Source organism: Catharus ustulatus, chromosome 4, assembly GCF_009819885.2.
Source record: "Catharus ustulatus isolate bCatUst1 chromosome 4, bCatUst1.pri.v2, whole genome shotgun sequence".
Classification (NCBI taxonomy): domain Eukaryota; kingdom Metazoa; phylum Chordata; class Aves; order Passeriformes; family Turdidae; genus Catharus; species Catharus ustulatus.
Window position 1 is genome coordinate 33,903,350 of NC_046224.1, and position 17,878 is coordinate 33,921,227.

General features: G+C 37.8%; 1 protein-coding gene across 2 annotated transcripts in view; it reads right to left on the reverse strand.

The window, feature by feature from the left end:
- Positions 1 to 72: 72 nt before the first annotated feature.
- CTTNBP2 (cortactin binding protein 2) overlaps positions 73 to 17,878 on the reverse strand; it is a 77,119-nt gene continuing 59,313 nt past the window's right edge. For both annotated transcript variants that reach the window (XM_033056863.2, XM_033056862.2), the window contains exons 15-23: positions 16,469 to 16,621; positions 16,006 to 16,193; positions 13,499 to 13,677; positions 9,964 to 10,169; positions 8,324 to 8,509; positions 6,515 to 6,575; positions 5,492 to 5,624; positions 3,319 to 3,420; positions 73 to 1,652 (exon numbers count right to left, since the gene is read on the reverse strand). In XM_033056863.2, coding sequence (XP_032912754.1) covers positions 1,494 to 1,652; positions 3,319 to 3,420; positions 5,492 to 5,624; positions 6,515 to 6,575; positions 8,324 to 8,509; positions 9,964 to 10,169; positions 13,499 to 13,677; positions 16,006 to 16,193; positions 16,469 to 16,621 — 1,367 coding nt within the window. In that variant the 3' untranslated portion in view covers positions 73 to 1,493. The remainder of the gene's footprint in view (positions 1,653 to 3,318; positions 3,421 to 5,491; positions 5,625 to 6,514; positions 6,576 to 8,323; positions 8,510 to 9,963; positions 10,170 to 13,498; positions 13,678 to 16,005; positions 16,194 to 16,468; positions 16,622 to 17,878) is intronic.

Genomic DNA, 17,878 nt, shown 5'->3' on the forward strand with positions numbered 1-17,878 from the left:
GAAATAAGTTTTTAATATTCAGTATCTATAGAGCCAACACACACACAGAAACTAAGAGAAAGAAAGACAATATGCCATACAAAGATTTTATTGACATGAGTCTGGGATGACTGTTTTACATACAAAGGCAAAGCATTAGGAAACAGTTAATCCTTTCCTCTGGTGTTAATTTGAGAAAAATGCTCTTTTGGATATTAGAAGCATATCACTGTCCAAGTTCTCCAAATCATCTCCCACTAACCCAGCAGAAGGCATCTAAATCTGATCTCAAGAAAAATCTGCACTTTCCCCTGCCCAATAGGTGAGCTATCTTGACACCACACATTTCCACCTTCCTACAATTCACAAGGATTTACTGCAGTAACTGCAACTACTGTAGAAAGAGGCTGGGGAAATATGCCCTGCATAGAAACTGTCCCTCATGGGAACATGATGTACCTCAGTGGTGAAGAGGAAAATGACAGAGAGTTAATTTTAACTGCAACTCAAGTATCATTTTACAGCAATTACATCTTAAATCCACAACAGAAATTGATAATTACATAGTAACTCATTGCTACTACATGATTTTGGATAATACTGTAGTTAAGCTTTTGCTCAAATTCCTGTTCAGTTAAATCTGTTTCTGTAAAACACTGTTATTTCTCAGATGCTTTTAAAACACTAATGAAGCATATAAAAGTTTTTACAGTATACAAGAAAACCTAAGTTAATAAATGATCACATTTTCTTCAATTCTATCAAAGAGTAAGAGTCTGAGAAAAATAAATTTTGCTGCATTTTAATTTCTCAATCTCTTTCCTTTTTTAAAAGATGAAAGTTATAAAGGAAATCCATTACATTTTAGATGAGGAGAAGCTTGAGAAAAACAAAATCACGATTCAGCAGGCAGATGATGATGATGAAATCAAAGTATTTAATATGGCTTATAGCTGAAAGTAATCGATCTGCAATTCCAAACATTTCAGTTATTGCCACATTCACTAATTTTTCATTAAGTGAAGATAAAACATCTTTAAAATGCATGAACAATAGCTTTAAGCCATTGTTGTATATATTGTGCAACTCATCTGAATGCAGGTTAACATGTGAACTTAATAGAATATATTTATGTACAGTATATACACAAACAGAATCCTGTGGTACCCCTGAATATTATCATTTAAATAAGTAATTTTCATAATAAAAGAAGAAAAACCCCAACCATTTATGGAGGAGGCAAAATGCCCCTTTCTGAACTTTAAATCAATATAATTTCCAGCCGATGTACATAGAAATAAAACTGTGGTCCTGTACAAACTTTATATTACAGGGTAACTGTTTTTAAAAAATATTTACATATTTAAGTACTTGGTTCTTTGCAATAGAGATTATATGAACACAAAAAATTGTAAGATAGGCAGGTTTATTTATTGGATTTTTCTGTTTGTTCTTTTTTGTGCAAATTCCAAATCACACTTTTTGTGTTATTATCTGCCTCTATTTGCCTTGTATTACTGCTGCTGCTTTTTTTTAGTATTCTGAGAAGGCTGGGTGACTTTGCTTCTAGGAACAGGAAGAAAAGATTTAACTCTTGAAACACCCAACTCTGTCTTTGATTTACTGTTGCTGCTTTCCACAGTTCGACTGCTGCTGAGAGGACGCATTCCATCCTAGAAATAAAGAAAAGTAAAGCATTTTGTGTATAAGTAAGGATCACTATTTGACATGGCTGGGTTGTGTTTCCTTCATTTTGGCCAACATTTCCCCAGAAAAAGTTTTTTTTCTTATTCTGTATGAAATCTTTTGACCAAGTTTTCCACAAACTTCCCAAGTAGCTAAGCTCGTCTATTTGCAAGTCAATATAGTAATGCCTTCTGTTGTTAGCAGGAATTTTTAAAGAAAAAAGCATCACTAGGGAAAAGGTACAGTAGGTCAGGTCAGCTGACTTAGCCAATTATTCAGGCATCATTACTATGTGAAACTCTGATTTGGGATGCCTGAAAATGTGTTTAGAGGAATAGCCAAAAGGAATACACCTACTTGTGGATCTGCAAGGTTAAAATTATTTCTTTTAGTGGAGACTGTTCTATGGATTTTAAGTAAAATTACAGAAAGTATTCTAGCTTTCTGAATATTTGGATATGAAGAAATATGATTGCAAGGTTGGTAACTCATCCGACCCTGAGACTGGCTCATCTGGTCAGAGCATGGTGCTGTTAACACCAAGGTTGTGGGTTCAGTCTTTGTATGGGTCATTCACTTGAAAGGTGGACTTGAAGATCCTTGTGGGTCCTGTCCAATTCAGAGTATTTGGTGGTCTGTGAACGTCAGCCCTTTTAATGCTAAGGAGTGCAAGTTAAGCCAGTTTCAGGGCTATTTCATTGTATCTGCAGAGGATGGTGTCTCTAGAAAACATTTTACTACAGTCAGATACAACATCAGGATTGGCCTCCAAAAGACCCATATCAAAAGAACACAAAAGGCCTGGTAAGGGAACACAGACCACAGATTATGCCCTGGCTAAGATAATAGAGCTCAGAATTTCTCCTGATGTTTAAAACCACAAAGAGCAAAAAAGAAAAGGGAACAAAATGTAACAACAGAGAAAACATAATTTTCCAGAGAATGAAAACTAAGCAGGACATAATCTCACCTTTGTATTTAGTAGGGATGGTAGCACCCACAAACAATAATATAAATTTCTGAAAAGAAGATGATAGTAGACTTACTATATCTTCCAATAATATTCAACTTATCTTCCCACTCTGAAACCGTTCTGTAGTTACTGAAGTTTATTTACATATATAGCATAGCAAGACGACTGTCTATTTCAACAAATAGTTGGGTCAAAGATAGGAAGTGAATACCCCTAAAAAAATGCTATTCTTCACAAACTTTGGTAATATCATGTTTTTTCAGTATTTTTGCCCCTGAGAGCTTTGACATCAAAGCAACCAGCAATTTTACATTAAGAATTTTAAAAGTGGTGCTTTTGCAAACTTACTGAATGACATTAATTGAGAGGAAACCACAAACTAGTTTTTTATTTTTCTTCATAGATGATGGAAATAACTTGTAATGTCAAAAATACTTGGCATAGGGAGATGGCTTTATGTAAAAAGCCAAAACTGGATGCAAATACATCCATTGTTTTAATGAATCTTTAGCTTTTATTAAGACACATGAAAGGAACTTGGCATGGTAGTCTAGCAAGTTTCCTAGAATTATGACAGTTTTTTCTTTTAATAAACAGGGCACTAATTCTTAGGATTCAATTAGAAATTGAGATTTGGAGAAACTCAAGACACCTTTCCTATCCTACTGCATCTCACCTACCTTTTGTGCTGTTTTTTTAGCTGGGTTAGTACCACTTGCTGAAAATACAGGAATGTTCTGGGTGTTACTAAACATCAGTAACTCATCCTTAGAATCTGCAATCTAAAGAAAGATAAGGAAATGGTGATTTTTTTTAGTTATTCATAGAGATTATGTTTTAATTTGCCAATTTTTGGAGGCTTGATGTTATTTTCATGGTTTCTGTACAATGCAATGCACAAATATCCAAAGAACAATTAAAATATATCTTCTTTACTCTTGAGTGCATTTTTAGAAGATGGGAGATAGAGATTTCATATCAACTATAATCAGAGGAAGATTAAACATGCATTTCCAGAGTAATACTTTTCAGTGGAGCTTAAGGGCAGTTTCCCATCAAATTTTACCCAGGCCCCAGGAACATCAGAGAAAGGAATTATTGTTTCCTCTTTCTCCTGCCATGTTTCTTTCCTATTATTTTTCCTTCCCTTTATCCTATTTCTCCTGACCAGAAAATAACAGAGCCTGCTCAGGATGCTGCCCTCACTGAAAACTAGGTATTTGATCCAGGGACAAGCTGATCCAATTCAATTCTGCAACTGCAAAAGTACTCAATCCCAACCCAGTGATTGCAGCAGGAAGATATTCCAGTGAAAGGGCAAATTAAAGAGCAGAAGTACTTATTCTGTTGGCCTGAAATTACATCACACAAAGAAAGCATGCAACAGCACCCTTCTGCAAGGCTCTACTAGGCATCTGGGGAATTAACAACAGAAATTCCAGCCAAGGATGGTTCCACCCATGGCGAGGAAACTGAACAAAAGACTTGACATCTATCTCCTTCCTTATCTAACCCCTATTTCCTTGAATTGTCATCAACAAGCAATTACACTTTGCATGTTATTAAACACAATTTTAAGTTGGTTACCATTTCTTTAAGCACATCCCATTCTTTTAAAGATAGCTACAGTAAATCCCTGCTAACTGACCAGTGATTAGCTTGCCAGCTTGGTGCATGTGACTCATGCATGTACTGTAAATACTTTAAGAAAAACAACCCAAACCAAAACACCATAATAAAGGGTTTAAATAAATAGGTTGAAAAATCTTCCCAAACACAATATTTCTTTTTTTTAAATAAAAACTTGCTTGTCTTCTAAGAATAAACAGAATACTTAATAAAGCAAAACTAATGGAACTGCTGTTCAGGGATATCCTAGAGGATGTCATGCACAGCCTAACTGGACAATAGCCTAAGACTGACTCTATCTGTGTTTCAAAAGATATGGAACAGCTGCTCCAGTGTGAACACAGCCTGCTGTCACAGCCATCCACTTCAGCTGTGCTAGGAGGAAAGATGAAAAAGAATAAATAGCTTCAGCCACAGGGAAAGCTGCATGGTATTGGTATAAAAGGAAAAATGAGAGAGATCCACAGCTCCACACTCTGCCTCAACAGGCCTCTCATAACCACCCACAACCCATTCCAGCATAGAATTTAGCCCAAGACTATGAGCCCTGCAAGCAGCCTTCACCTTCTTCTGCCACTGTTAAAGAACTAGGCCAATCCATCCTCTCTTGCTTGTGGTGATAAACTGCATCTTGTCTACAGAGCAGGGGAGCTTTGAGCCAGTTCTGTGAAGGCTGATGGGATCATATTAAACAAACCAAATGTTTAATGCATATTAGGGAAAACTTTCTATGTTTTTAAGACTACAGGACAGCTTGCCACTGGGAGCAATGAGAGCATGAAACATAACAAGGGAACAGTAATAGAGGGATGCTCTCAGAAGTGGTCACAACCAAGCCTGACACAGTTCAAGAAGAGTTTGGACAATGTTCTTGGGCACGTGGTGTGACCTGGTGTGAGCCTGTGCAGAGCCAGGTGTTCGATTCAACGATCCTTGTGTGTGCGTTCCAACTCAGGCTGTTCTATGATTCTACAGAAATTTCATTCTCCACTACAAAAGTCTCCACAAGAAAAATTGGTGAAGGTGTAATTTAAAATGGTGTATGTTAAACCAGAATACCTACCCTCAAATGTCTCATGTATTAATTGACTTTGGCTTATTCCCAAATAATTTAATAATTTTCTTCAGTTCAATCAGGGCTTGTAAATCAAAAAAATATTTGAAACACATAACAAACAACTGAATATGGTAATTTAGTAAATTATTTAAAAGCCTTGTGTTTACCTTGCTTATATCAGGCTCAGATTTGCTGGAACACATACTTTGAAGTTCCTGCACAAGATCTACTTCATCATCAGAACCAACAGACAGCCTTTGCTCCAGATTTAATGTTCTCAAATGATTCTTCTCTGAAGATCTGGTTAAAACAAACAATCACAGAGAACATTTAATTAAGCTATTACACAGAATTTATAAATAAATATTATAGAAACCTCAAAAATAGTATTTTTTTATCAGATGACCTTTACTACTACAAACACAAAATAATATCTAATGAACTGACAGCAGTCATTGTAAATAATTATTTCATAGTAGATCTTCCTATACAAATTATTATTTCTGTTCTGAAAATCTAACAAAGGATCCCTCTGTCTAGTATTTTCAAAGACTACTCTCTTTTTAAGATGCAGCAATCAATTTCATTCCACTCTGCTTTTTGGAAATAATTCCAAACACTTTAAAAAAACCCAAAACTCTGGCATAATGGAAGCATAAATATTCTATTTTCTCTGTGTTTGTGAATAAAGAAGATCCAAGGTTTGAGACTGAAGTGAAGTCTCAAATGCAGTTCCCTCTAGCTAGTTCATACACCTCCTCAGGGAAACTCTCTATCAGTAGGACTAAGGTGCATGTACTGTACTATCTTGAATTACCATTCAGCAAGCTGAAATAGCCAGAGGAGTTTTTAAAATGTAATGCCAATTGATAAAAGCATATGGTCAACTTTTTGAGGTAGAGTAAGTGTTACATAATATTCTTAAGTCATACACTGTTCTGTTACATAAAAAGACACATAGTGCTGCAAGGCTTGAAATAAAGAAATGGACTCTAAAATTATATCAAAATACATAAATTTTATTTCCTCTCAGAAATGAAAATTAAAAATACTTCCTTTCCTTCAGATATGTGATCAAAACATTGCCAAAAAAACTACTGATTTATTCAGTATAGTGTACTGCTTTACAACAGAATGGTACCGGCTTTATTTTTTGCAAAGTGTCACAAATACCAGAAATTAAAACTTACTTTGTGGTGAGAGAAGCTCTTTTCTTACAGTTTGGTTGCAACACAGTTTTAGATTTCATACCTGCACAAAAGAGATTGACTTTTTAGTGTGTTACCATGTGTTGATTTCTTTATTTTCAAATCTATGATAAACAGGGAAAATATGTTCCCATTTACTAACTAATTATGTCAACAGGGTCTGTCTAAGATCAGAATATATCCCTTGAAAGTGTTCAGGGTAGCATAAGGAAATGCTAAATTGGCAAATAGGGGATGAGTTGCCTAAGCTTTTGTGAAAGAGAGGACATGAGGTTTCTGTGTTAGGCACTTGAACCACCCTTACTGGTTCTCCCCCAAGAGAAATTTCTGGTCAACAAGAAAATATTTAAATTTGCTTCACAGAGATAAAATCAATACAATTATCTTTACTGGAAACAGCAACAGCATTTGAAATAGAAGATACTAAAATTAATTGACCATTCAGTTTTTAACTTATATTCACAGATATTAACTGGATTCCAAGAACATTCTCAGGTATAAGATACAACATCAACTACCCCACTTCAGGTTATGTTCATTATTTCTTCAATCCTCTTAGTGGGATTAGGTAAGTTCACAATTCAAACAGAGAATTGGCAATCAGGCCATTAGAGTTGTAGTCAGAGAAGACAGACTTCCTCCTGAACAAGGCCTGAAGAAATGAATAGTTCATTTTAGTGCTGCAAAGTAGCAAGCATCAAGTATTTTGGTCTTTTGTATATGAGGTAAGTAAGGCTAGAATCTCACTGTTCCTAAAGTGTGTGTGTATGTGTGTAAACTGCCTTCTCTCTCTTCTGGAATCTTTCCTCTGAAGTAGTTACCTTCATTTTCAGAAAGCAAGTGCTTTGATTTTTTCCCCTGGAAGTTTTTCTGTTTAATATTAGTTACAACAGTTAATTAGTTACAATCAGTTAATATTAGTTACAATAATACTATGTTTTCTTTCTAGAAATATGTGTTCTTTAGAAGAATTGTGCTGCTTCTGAATATATCCATATATTATCTCTGTGTAATAAATACTTATTATATAACTTACGATCTTGAGGTGAAAAGAATTTTCAAAAGTGTCAGTCACTAATATAACTTCCACATTTATACACATGCACAGACCCAGTCATATAAAGCCCTCTTTATCAAGCAACATAATGAAGATGATTGAAAACCTTACAGTATCTGTGACTACACAAAAATCTTTACATTTATTTTTGCGATTAAAGTGAAAATCAAATAAAAATATTCAATTTAAACCCAAAGATCTCATTCTTCCACTGCAGAGATTCCAGATTATTCTACTCAGTTTTTCTAGTTAGATTGAACAAGGGATGCATGATCTGGGGAGGAATGCATTAATTTATTTTTACGTGGATTCACTCAGTAATAAATATTGTAGTAAAGTTATAAAGTAAGTATAAGGAAACCCAAAAAAGTATTTATACTGTAAATCTGGAGCAAATCTAAGGAGTACCAAAAGTAATGAAGCTTTCTCTCCTCTGGTCTTGGAGAAGAGACTGATACAGTGTCATTCCATACATACAGAGGTGGAACCACTGCTTACAATTCTTGTCTGAGCCAATGCCTGCCTCATTATCAGACAACAGGAAGTACATTAGAACCCAACTTAGTTAGGACACCTCACAGTCACAAAGAAGTAATTTTTGGGGAAAAAAATAAACAGTGTTTTACTGGTGAACATAAATATAAGTGTAATTTAATAGAAAAATTTTAATTCAAAATGCAGAAGAAACAAATGCTTGAAAAGCTTCAGAAGTGGAAATAAAAAGCTTTATTTACCTTCAGTATTTGTCTCCTGCTTATTCCATGACTGGGAGGACAAATGGCCTGACTTTTTGCGAGGACTTGTGCTCACTTTTCTCCAAGAAGCATTCTCACCTCTTTTCTTACTACAACTTTTGTAACTTGAAGCCACAGAAAAAGGAAAATTTCCTCCCTTAAAATCTGCTATATAATTATCTAGCTCTGAAACAAAAGTAAAACAGTGTTAAGAACTAATTGTTGCAAATGATTCTTCTTGGAGTAACTTATACAACTACAGTAGTTTCACGAATACAAGCCGCACGGATTATAAGCCGCACCCCCGGTGCCTCGACAATGTTGCTGTCTTTGTCAATAGATAAGCCGCACCCCGAATATTAGCCGCACTTTCGTTCGTCGCGAGAATCCGTGCGCAGCTTTCACAAATTGGCCAATTAGTAACAGGATCGCGGCATAGCGGGCTTTACTGGCTCGGGGCGGGGCCAGGCAGGCTCGGCCCGCTCATGGTTGCCGACGGGGCCGGGTGGCCCAGCTCAGCGCCACGGCTCGGCGGGGCTGGCTGGGTGGTGCTGCCGCCGCCGCCGGGCTCGCTGGCCCCCCTCTCCCGTCAGCACCGCCCCGCTGCCGCGTTCGCTCGCCCGGCTGGCAGGGCTGCCGCCGCCGGGCTCGCCGTCCGCCCCGCTGCCGCTTTCGCTCGCCCCGCGCCGCGCCTCGCGAGCGCCGCGCCCGCCCCGCGCCGCGCCCACCCCGCGGCGCTTTCGCGGCTCGCGGCGGCGCTTTCGCGGCTCGCGGCTCGCGGCTCGCGGCTCGCGGCTCGCGGCTCGCGGCTCGCGGCTCGCGGCTCGCGGCTCGCGGCGGCGCTTTCGCGGCTCGCGGTTCGCGGCTCACGGTTCGCGGCTCGCGGTTCGCGGCGGCGCTTTCGCGGCTCGCGGTTCGCGGCTCGCGGCGGCGCTTTCGCGGCTCGCGGTTCGCGGCTCGCGGTTCGCGGCTCGCGGCGGCGCTTTCGCGAGCGCCGCTTTCGCTCGCCCCGCCGGCAGGGCTGCCGCCGCCGCCACCAGGCTCGCCGGCCGCCCCCTCCCGTCTGCACCGCCGCCGCGTTTCCTCGCCCTGGCCGGCACTGCAGGCCCCCGCACCGCCGGGCTCCCCCACGCTGCTGGCCCCGATTATGCTGGGCTTCCCCCGCTGCCAGGCAGCCCCACCCGCCGGCCTTCCTGCTTCTGCCATGCTCCCCTGCGCTGCTAGCCCCAGTTCTCCCAGGCTCCCCCGCCCTGCTGGCTCAGGCTCTGCCGCCCGCCCCCGACACTGCTGGCCCCGCCTCTGCCAGGCTTTCCCACCTCTGCCGGGGCCGGCCAGGCTCCAGCTTGGCTTGGGGCTGCCGCGGGCTCTCACTTCCGTGTTGGCAGCTTTTAGAATTTTGTTAATAGATTAGCCGCCCCGGAATATTAGCCGCACTTCCGGGTTTCCACCAAAATTTTGGTCAAATTGGTGCGGCTTGTATTCGTGAAATTACTGTACTCAGTTTAATGACTGTAAATGCTTTTAACCCCACCACCTCCCTTCAGTTATGTTTTGTAGGAGTTTTAAGAACAGAAGGAAGCAGTCAAGAGCCCCAGTACAGCAATGTACAACTACTTGTCTTTCAGACAGTTCACTGTTACCTGGTCTGGGTAGAGGACAGCCATGCAAAACAGCTTTATTTAGTAAGATACTGAGAGCAGCTTTAACAACAGCCTGCTGCCCTTGGCTAGGATTTTTTTTGGCTATTGCTTGTCCTGGTAGAGATGGTCTTTTCACAGAGGCTCTGGAGAGTATGGCTTCTTGTACTCTGGGAGCTATCACAGCATTCCATAGCTTGGACATCCACCTGTGGTATAAAACCAGTACTTTAACTTCAAAAACAATTATCCAAATCTGCGACTTTATACTTTGGTAACATCAGATTTTGTATTTTAAAAAAGCACCTCATTTCAGAGAGGGACTGAGTTTATTTAAGGAAGGGTTTAGTTGTTTGTTTTATATTAAACTATTTCATCTAAATTTCTTTAGCTTGCCTAGACAAACTGACCACCTGATGCTTTTCTTCCTTCAGATAATGACAATAAAACATCCTTTCCATTTTAAGGCTGAAAAAGCGTCTCAGAAAGATGCATGTTCATGTATATACAAAAACCCCTTTTTTTAATAGTTGCATGGAGGAATTTCCAGTCTTGCAGGTGTTAATTCCTAGCCTATTTGCTGACAGCACGGAAAAAAGGAGATATTCACTTATGGTTGTACCCCTTCCAGTATTCTTCCATTTCCAAACTTGTCCAGTTTACAAGACATTTCTATTCACACAGCTGCCTTGCTCTAACTCCTTTTTTGTTTATTTGATCTATGGTGAACTGAGTTTCTGGGATGCTGTGGATATTCCAGATTGTCTGGTTTGGAGACTGGGTCTGATTTTGATTCAAAAATTAGATTAAAAGGGACATGGGTCTTCTGGGACCTTTGCTTTTCTAAGAGAGAAGCATTATGTCATATTAGCAAAGAAGTGAAAACTTTGTGTTAGGGAAAAATAAATGCTGTTTCTTGCAACTTAGGAGTTCTCTGGGGATAAAGGCAAAAAGTTTCAGACTTAGGGCTCAGCTCACATCTACAAGAGACACTGGGACAGTCTTTTTTAGATCAACTCCAACACATTTTGTTAATTCTTTACGTTCTTAGAGGAGGAAGATGGTAAGATTGGGTCAGACGGTTTGTGTTAAAGGTCTGTAAGGAATTGTAGGCTATCATGCTGTGTTCAGCTTTGCAGAAATCCATTCAGAAAACATGGAGGCTAAAATGTCTGACTTAAATGGATGGTTTTTGCTGGATACACTGATAAACCGAGCCATTCTATTACCTAAAATATTATTTTTGGGGATTTTTTTCCCATCTTTTTAAAAGTTAGAACACATGAGTTTTTTGTAAGATATATTTTTTGTCAGTTGTGAGGCATAAGATTGAGCTTTTATGATATATAAAAGCTCAAAGTGCTTTTATAAGCTTGATGAAGTTACTTAAAATTACTCAGAAAAGTAATTCGTACAGTTGTTAAAATACAATTTAATTGTGTATTCAGATGGTCCTTGAAGGACCTTGAGGCTTACTTAGCATAACATTGTAAATATTATTCCATATAGTTACAGTCTGCTTCTGCTAGCTAAGCTACCAAAATAATCAATTATTTGTATTTTAGTCATAAAGAACTCTCTCTTTTCAATTTTTGCCTATGTAAGCTTTCAACATTCAACACTTTGCAATACTGCCAGTATAAATGGTCAGAAATGAACACTGCAAAGATAAAAGTAATTGAGGCCATTCTAATCTAACAGTTAACAATGGATGAGCATGCTCTTTAAATAAAATTCCAACCTGGTATTTAAATCAGTTTTAAGTTTGTGCTCATCTTGATCAAGATACTGCTGATACTTAGGAAAGGTATAACACACCCCTGCCCCTCAAAAAGGGCTGCAAAGTTAAAGTCGTTCCTGTTGGAACATCATCTTCGGTTCCCTAAACCTAAACCAAGTAAAAATGTACTTAAAATTTTCTTCATTTATTCACTCTACTCACCAAAACAGGTGAAGCTATATGAAACACACAGCAGGAAACAAATTCCTGTAACACATTCTCTTTGCCTGCCATGCTGTTTCTTCTTCCTCATCTCATGCTAACACTGAGCCCAGAGTGAACCCAATTTGTAGATAGCTGTCTGCTGTCTTAATTAATTGGACTGACTCAGAGAAGCTTTACTAAATGGAAAAAGAAGAATAACACAGTGAAGAGGAGGGGCAAGAGGAAAGAAGTGGTTAATTAGATACAAATAACAGCAACCAGTGAGCTGATAATGAAAAGCTATTTATTACATGACCACACTGTTAGTCATCATATTACTAAACTAAAAGTGTCCAGTAAGAGCTCACTGGAGCTGTGCTTTTTAGTTGTTTATTAGTGGACAAAAACTACATTAAAATGAGAAGTCAGACAGCATAAATCTACAATAAAGGACATTTTAGGGCTGTACTCAAAATAAAGCATTTTGAAACAAATTAGAGTTACACTCAGGAGAAATCCAGACTCAGAAATTTACAACTAAGATATCTAAAGAATACTTTTTCTATCCTCTATTAATGTCACTGCAATAAATAAATTATTAAAATTTTTCAGAAGACATGATTCAGTAAGATAGGAGATAGATGCATGGTATGCTTTATTCTTATTTTATTTCTCAGTACCCATAAAATTTCAAGTCAATGTTATGTCCACATTTACACTTTGATAATTACTATGAAGATTATTATCTAATCTGTACTTTTAGAGAATAAAAAGGAAAATAAACTAGCAAAATGTATCAAGATATGCAGACAGAACATGAAATGAGACAGCATCTGCACATGCTAAGCAAAATCCTTCATGTGTTAAGCAAAGGCTCCTGGAAGAAAGGTCAGCAGAAACTAGTAAAAGAGAAACAAGTCAGAGAGGGAACAGAAGTGGTGACCTGACTGGTGAAAAAAATTATGTCACATCTAAAGAAACCAATGTTATTCTTTGAATTCTGAGTAAGTTTGAATCTTAATTAGAGGCCTGATACCTTTCTGATTAATATAATTTAAAATTATATAGCCATTTCTTTTATCATTTGCTAGTATTTGGAATTGGAATGTGATCAGATGTTTATGCAATTGTAGGTGAGAAAAGCCAAAATTTCCATAATGTTTTAATATTTTTTTTATGTTACTGGTCAGCTAGCCATATGTGTAACTAAACATATATACCTGCCCTACTTACTAGGATATCTTTAAACTGCATGTATTTTTAAAATTATACCACATACTTAGAAGAGTGAAAAATCATTCTCCAAAATTCCTTTATATACAAGTTCAAAAGGAGAGTTTACCAACTTTTCTTGAATCTTTTAACCTCTGAATCAGAAAAAAAAAAGATCCCAAGAAGACTGAGTTTGGTGCAGTTTTAGACATCCACTTCCCACGTGTGTCCTTCCAAATTACTGCTCTAGTAATTAAATAGCCAACAGAAGTTTAAAACTTTCAGTAATTTCAATTAAAAAGTTGCTGAGTCAGCAGGGTTTTGGGAGAAACACAACTACTACACTTGTGGCAAGTATCTAGTTGGCACTGAACAGCATCAAACAGGAAACAGAAGTCTTACTTGACTGTTGCTTGGCTGTGTCCTGGAACCACAGGACAGGAGAAGAAATGCTTTGGCCCCATAAGTGCTTCAGGTGCTCCTAGACGTGATAAGCAAGAGTTCAGCTGGTACCAAACAGCAAGAATCCAGTCTATGATCTTACACACAGGATCACATGGAGGAGGTACTTTGCCTCTGAACTGCAGGGAGAAAAGATATTTGACATGGCATAAGATTAGAGCTGCAAACACTTTCCATGAAATCCCAGGAAGGCTTGGGGTTTTTTTATTGCATGTGTTGCTATTAGATCAGAAACAGTCAGATACAGGTAAAAAAACCACTTTTTATAGAATATATTGACATCTTGCTGTATTAAAACTTACTTTGCCAACTACACTTCAAAAATATCTCCTTATCAACAAACTGACATTCCTTTACTTTCTTATGGGAAACTGAGGCAGAAATTGTGGTTGCAGTGGGTTTTCTGCAGTGTTTAAGATTAGGATTACAAGAGATACCTACCGTATACAATGCAATGTATATGATACAAATAAGGCATATGAAAAAATGCCCAGTCGCACTTAACAGGAGTATCTGACCCAGACATATGCCTAGTGGATTTCCATATTGATTTTAGATCTAGTAGCAGTGAAGAAAAGATGACTTCCTCTAAGACTTGTGATTTTAGTATGCCAATTTATGTAGTGCCAGAAAAATCTCCTGTTTCCTCTGACTTCAAATTACAGTCTACATCATCCTAATCCAAGGATTATCCTCTGTAACAGTTTAAATTAAAGGATGCATTAAAAGATGCACCAGGGTTAGTAACTGACAGCACTGAAGCCAGAGCCTCTTGATAGTGTCTATAGGTGAACTTAAAGCAGAAAAACATTTAAACTGTTCCCATATTACCTAATGGTTCAAGCTAACTGGAAAAAAGCTTTTCACCTGAACACATGAATATTACAGCACAAACATGGTATTATAATACAGAGCGACGATCTTTGAAATAGGCTATGGTTCTAACAATGAATGTGCTTCTACTTTGCTTTAGAGTTTTATAACAGATTAATCTTTCTTCTATTTTTTGACTTTGAAATCCTCTTTAAGTCCTGTACCAACTGGCATTTGAATTAACATATGGCACGTGTATGCATTTCAAAAAATGTACCACCACACTGGGCAAGTCAATATTTAATTAGGGAAGATACAGGAAGACATACGGCTTTTTTCTCCAAATAGCCACCATCTGCATATATGCTCGAGAGAAATTAAACTTCATGAGATTAGTACCCAAATTCTGTTCAACCTTTCAGTCAGAGGTAGGAGCCCATAACATTGTCAAATTCTAAGCCATTAGAATAAGGATTTCTTTCAAACCCCCCAAAAAATAGCCTGAAAATGACATCTGTTATGTGATGCTGCAAGTTCCTGTAGCCAAACCCGTTTGCCAGAGTAAGTCTGATACAGCCTTTGACTATGAACAAGTAATAACTTATAAAACATGATCTAAGAAAAATAGTCTATTAAGAGTTTCATAGATTTCCCATGATTGTTTTTTTCTATTCTGTATTCCGGTTCTTGCAATTAAAGAATATTTAGGAATGTTTCTAAATTTCCTCATTATCCTGGTTGAAATGTTCAATTACCACACATTTCCTCTTCAGAATCTTTTTGAATCAGTAAGCCTTTATAGATGAGAACTGTGGCAAAGGGTACAGGAGATGATTTCCCAAGGACAACCAAGACACATCCAGCTGAACACTCAAAACTGACAGTAGGTCTGTTGTCCCACAACAGGACTCTTTATTACTGGCCGTTTTTTCTATTCCTAGAACAATCTCCCTTTTTAAGCCTGTTCAAAACTGCTGCCAAGATATTTTCCTTTGCAGCTGTTTTGATTAAATTCCCTCTTTCCAAAGCCCACAATTCTTCTTTTGCCTACATCTTTCTTCCCATTTCCCATCTTTGTTTATTTATTAATATTAAAACAGACTTCCCATCTTCTCTTTTGGACTTTTGTTCCTGCTTCAGCAGACCTATTAGCTCAAAAAAACTTTCCTAATTATATAATTTGCTCCTCTTTTAATCTGAAAATCATGGAGAATATTTTTCTGCTTAAAACTTAGACACATATATGAGTATCTTATTTTAGATATTGAGACTAAATTATTTGAAAAAGAGACTGTATGTTTGTTGAACTGATTTTTACTATCATTCTCAGAAGAATGAAAGAAGAAGTTGAAAAAATTTATTGAAGGACGTTTCATGCAGTGGACAGACAAGTAGCCACAGCATTATTATTTGCAACCAACCAATGGTTTATGCCAATTAGCCATGGCCACACATCCCTTTCTATGAGGCCAAGCACAACATTTCCAGATACACAGCCTGTATCTTCCCAGAAATGAATGTTTATTTTTCCCTGAAACAACTCAAGCTATCTGCTCTGCTTTTGGCATTACCATTGTACATATTTCACAGACCTGGTTATGAAAGTAACTGCTGAAGTTGATTCGAGTTCTTACCTTGTTTATGACTTTTCTCCTTAAAATCCTCTGAAGCAAGCCTCGCATTGGCTCCCCATCCCACCTGAGTTGAACCCAACGGAAATGCTGCTGAACCAGCAGGTCTGAGCCGTGAAGATGGCACTTTGCAATGGTCCCCAGTAAAAAGCAGTTCTCATGAAAGTAAAAAGCACCAGAAACTCCATTTGCTAAAAAGGAACCATAAACACTAAACTGAAATACTCAAACCCTTGACATGATTTCATATAAAAACAAGAAATAGTGACATAATTAGAAAGGGAAAACAATCCATAAAACATCATAAATTAGCTAAAAAATATGCTATCGTTGTTAAGAACAACTATTTACAATAAAATATAAAAACTGAACAAATTAACTTTTTCTCCTGTTCCCTGTTTGTCATATATTACAATAAAACTGTACTGCAGTAAAAACATTTCTGCAACCCAAATTCTTTAAATACCTCTTTGAATAGTGCAGGGATTTTCTGAACTTCGATTCTCAAGAGGTCCTAGAAAATCTCCAAGTAATTCAGATAAAGAAGCTCTCTCCAGATTTTCTAAAATCACAATTGTTGTTTTGTTTACAGGAGGCTGTTTCACTGGGATCAGACAAGCTGAAATAGAAAAATCCCATTAATGTGTACTTAGGAAAATTTACTTCCATTTATATATACAGATTTTACTGCTACTACTGCAACAAAGGATTTTTTTTTCCTTTTTAACTTGTTTACAGGAGCAGACAGACTGAATAATAAGTTTAAAATTTAATGCATAAAATCAAACAATAGAAATAATATCATACTGTATATGAAGAAAAAAAAAAGGACAGCTATAATTAAAATAAATTCCTGCAATGGCTATAACAGGATCTTCATAGACAGGAAAGATTTCAGTACATCGAATATAAATGCAACAGAAAAGATAGCAAAGACCTCTTTAAACATCTCTTTCATTTGCTGTGCTACATCTTAAACTTTTAACATGTACTCTTATACCATGTAGTGATAAGAGGCTTAAGAATAGTCCATGGTTGTAAGAAACTTTATCATTCTATGAGATAGTAGCAAACTTCTATGAGAAGTAGGCAACCTTCTCCGCAAGACTTCCTTCAATATCTTTAAGAATCACTCAAAAAATCTGAGCTCGTATTAGGTAAACCCAGTAGCACCTGAACCTAATAGGCATCAAAATGACATCTGTATAATTTTTTAACATTTAAAATATTTTCCTTTAATTTTTCTGATTTCAATCTTGTTGCTTAAAAAAGAAAGTTTGTAAGTGTTCTTGCAACACTAAATCCCAGGTGAATGCTTCTGTAATCTTGACTATATTGTGCACTGCATTGTTTCACAGCTTTTTGAAGGTGGTACTAACTGGTCATTAAGGAAATTGACTTATAATAAGGCAAAACTCACAGCAACTGACTGTATCTGATCATTGCTGTTTAGTTGTAGTTTCCTGACTATTACTGCAGTGTTTTACTAAGAGGCTACAGCTTGAGAGGAGGGAGGACTGTGTCTGATGGACTCATTTAGAGGAGAAATGCTCTCATAGGAAAGGAGATGCAGCAGAACAGTGGGGAAAGAAGCCGAAGAAAAATGAGAGCCTCAACCAGCAGTACCATGCTGAAATGCAAAACCAGCCTATTAAAAAGAATGTGTTGCTGACACAGAGTAAAGCATCCAAAGGAAGCAGTTTTCCTAGAGACAGTGGCCAGTAAACAAACCAAAGTACAAGTGACATTCTTGCCTCCAGGCCGAGCACAAAAGCCTGGCTGACTTCTAACTAAATGGTCTCTTCTCTCCCACCAATGTGATGGCACTGAAAGTGACATGTGGGAATAACCACTGGTACAAACTATCCTGGGCATT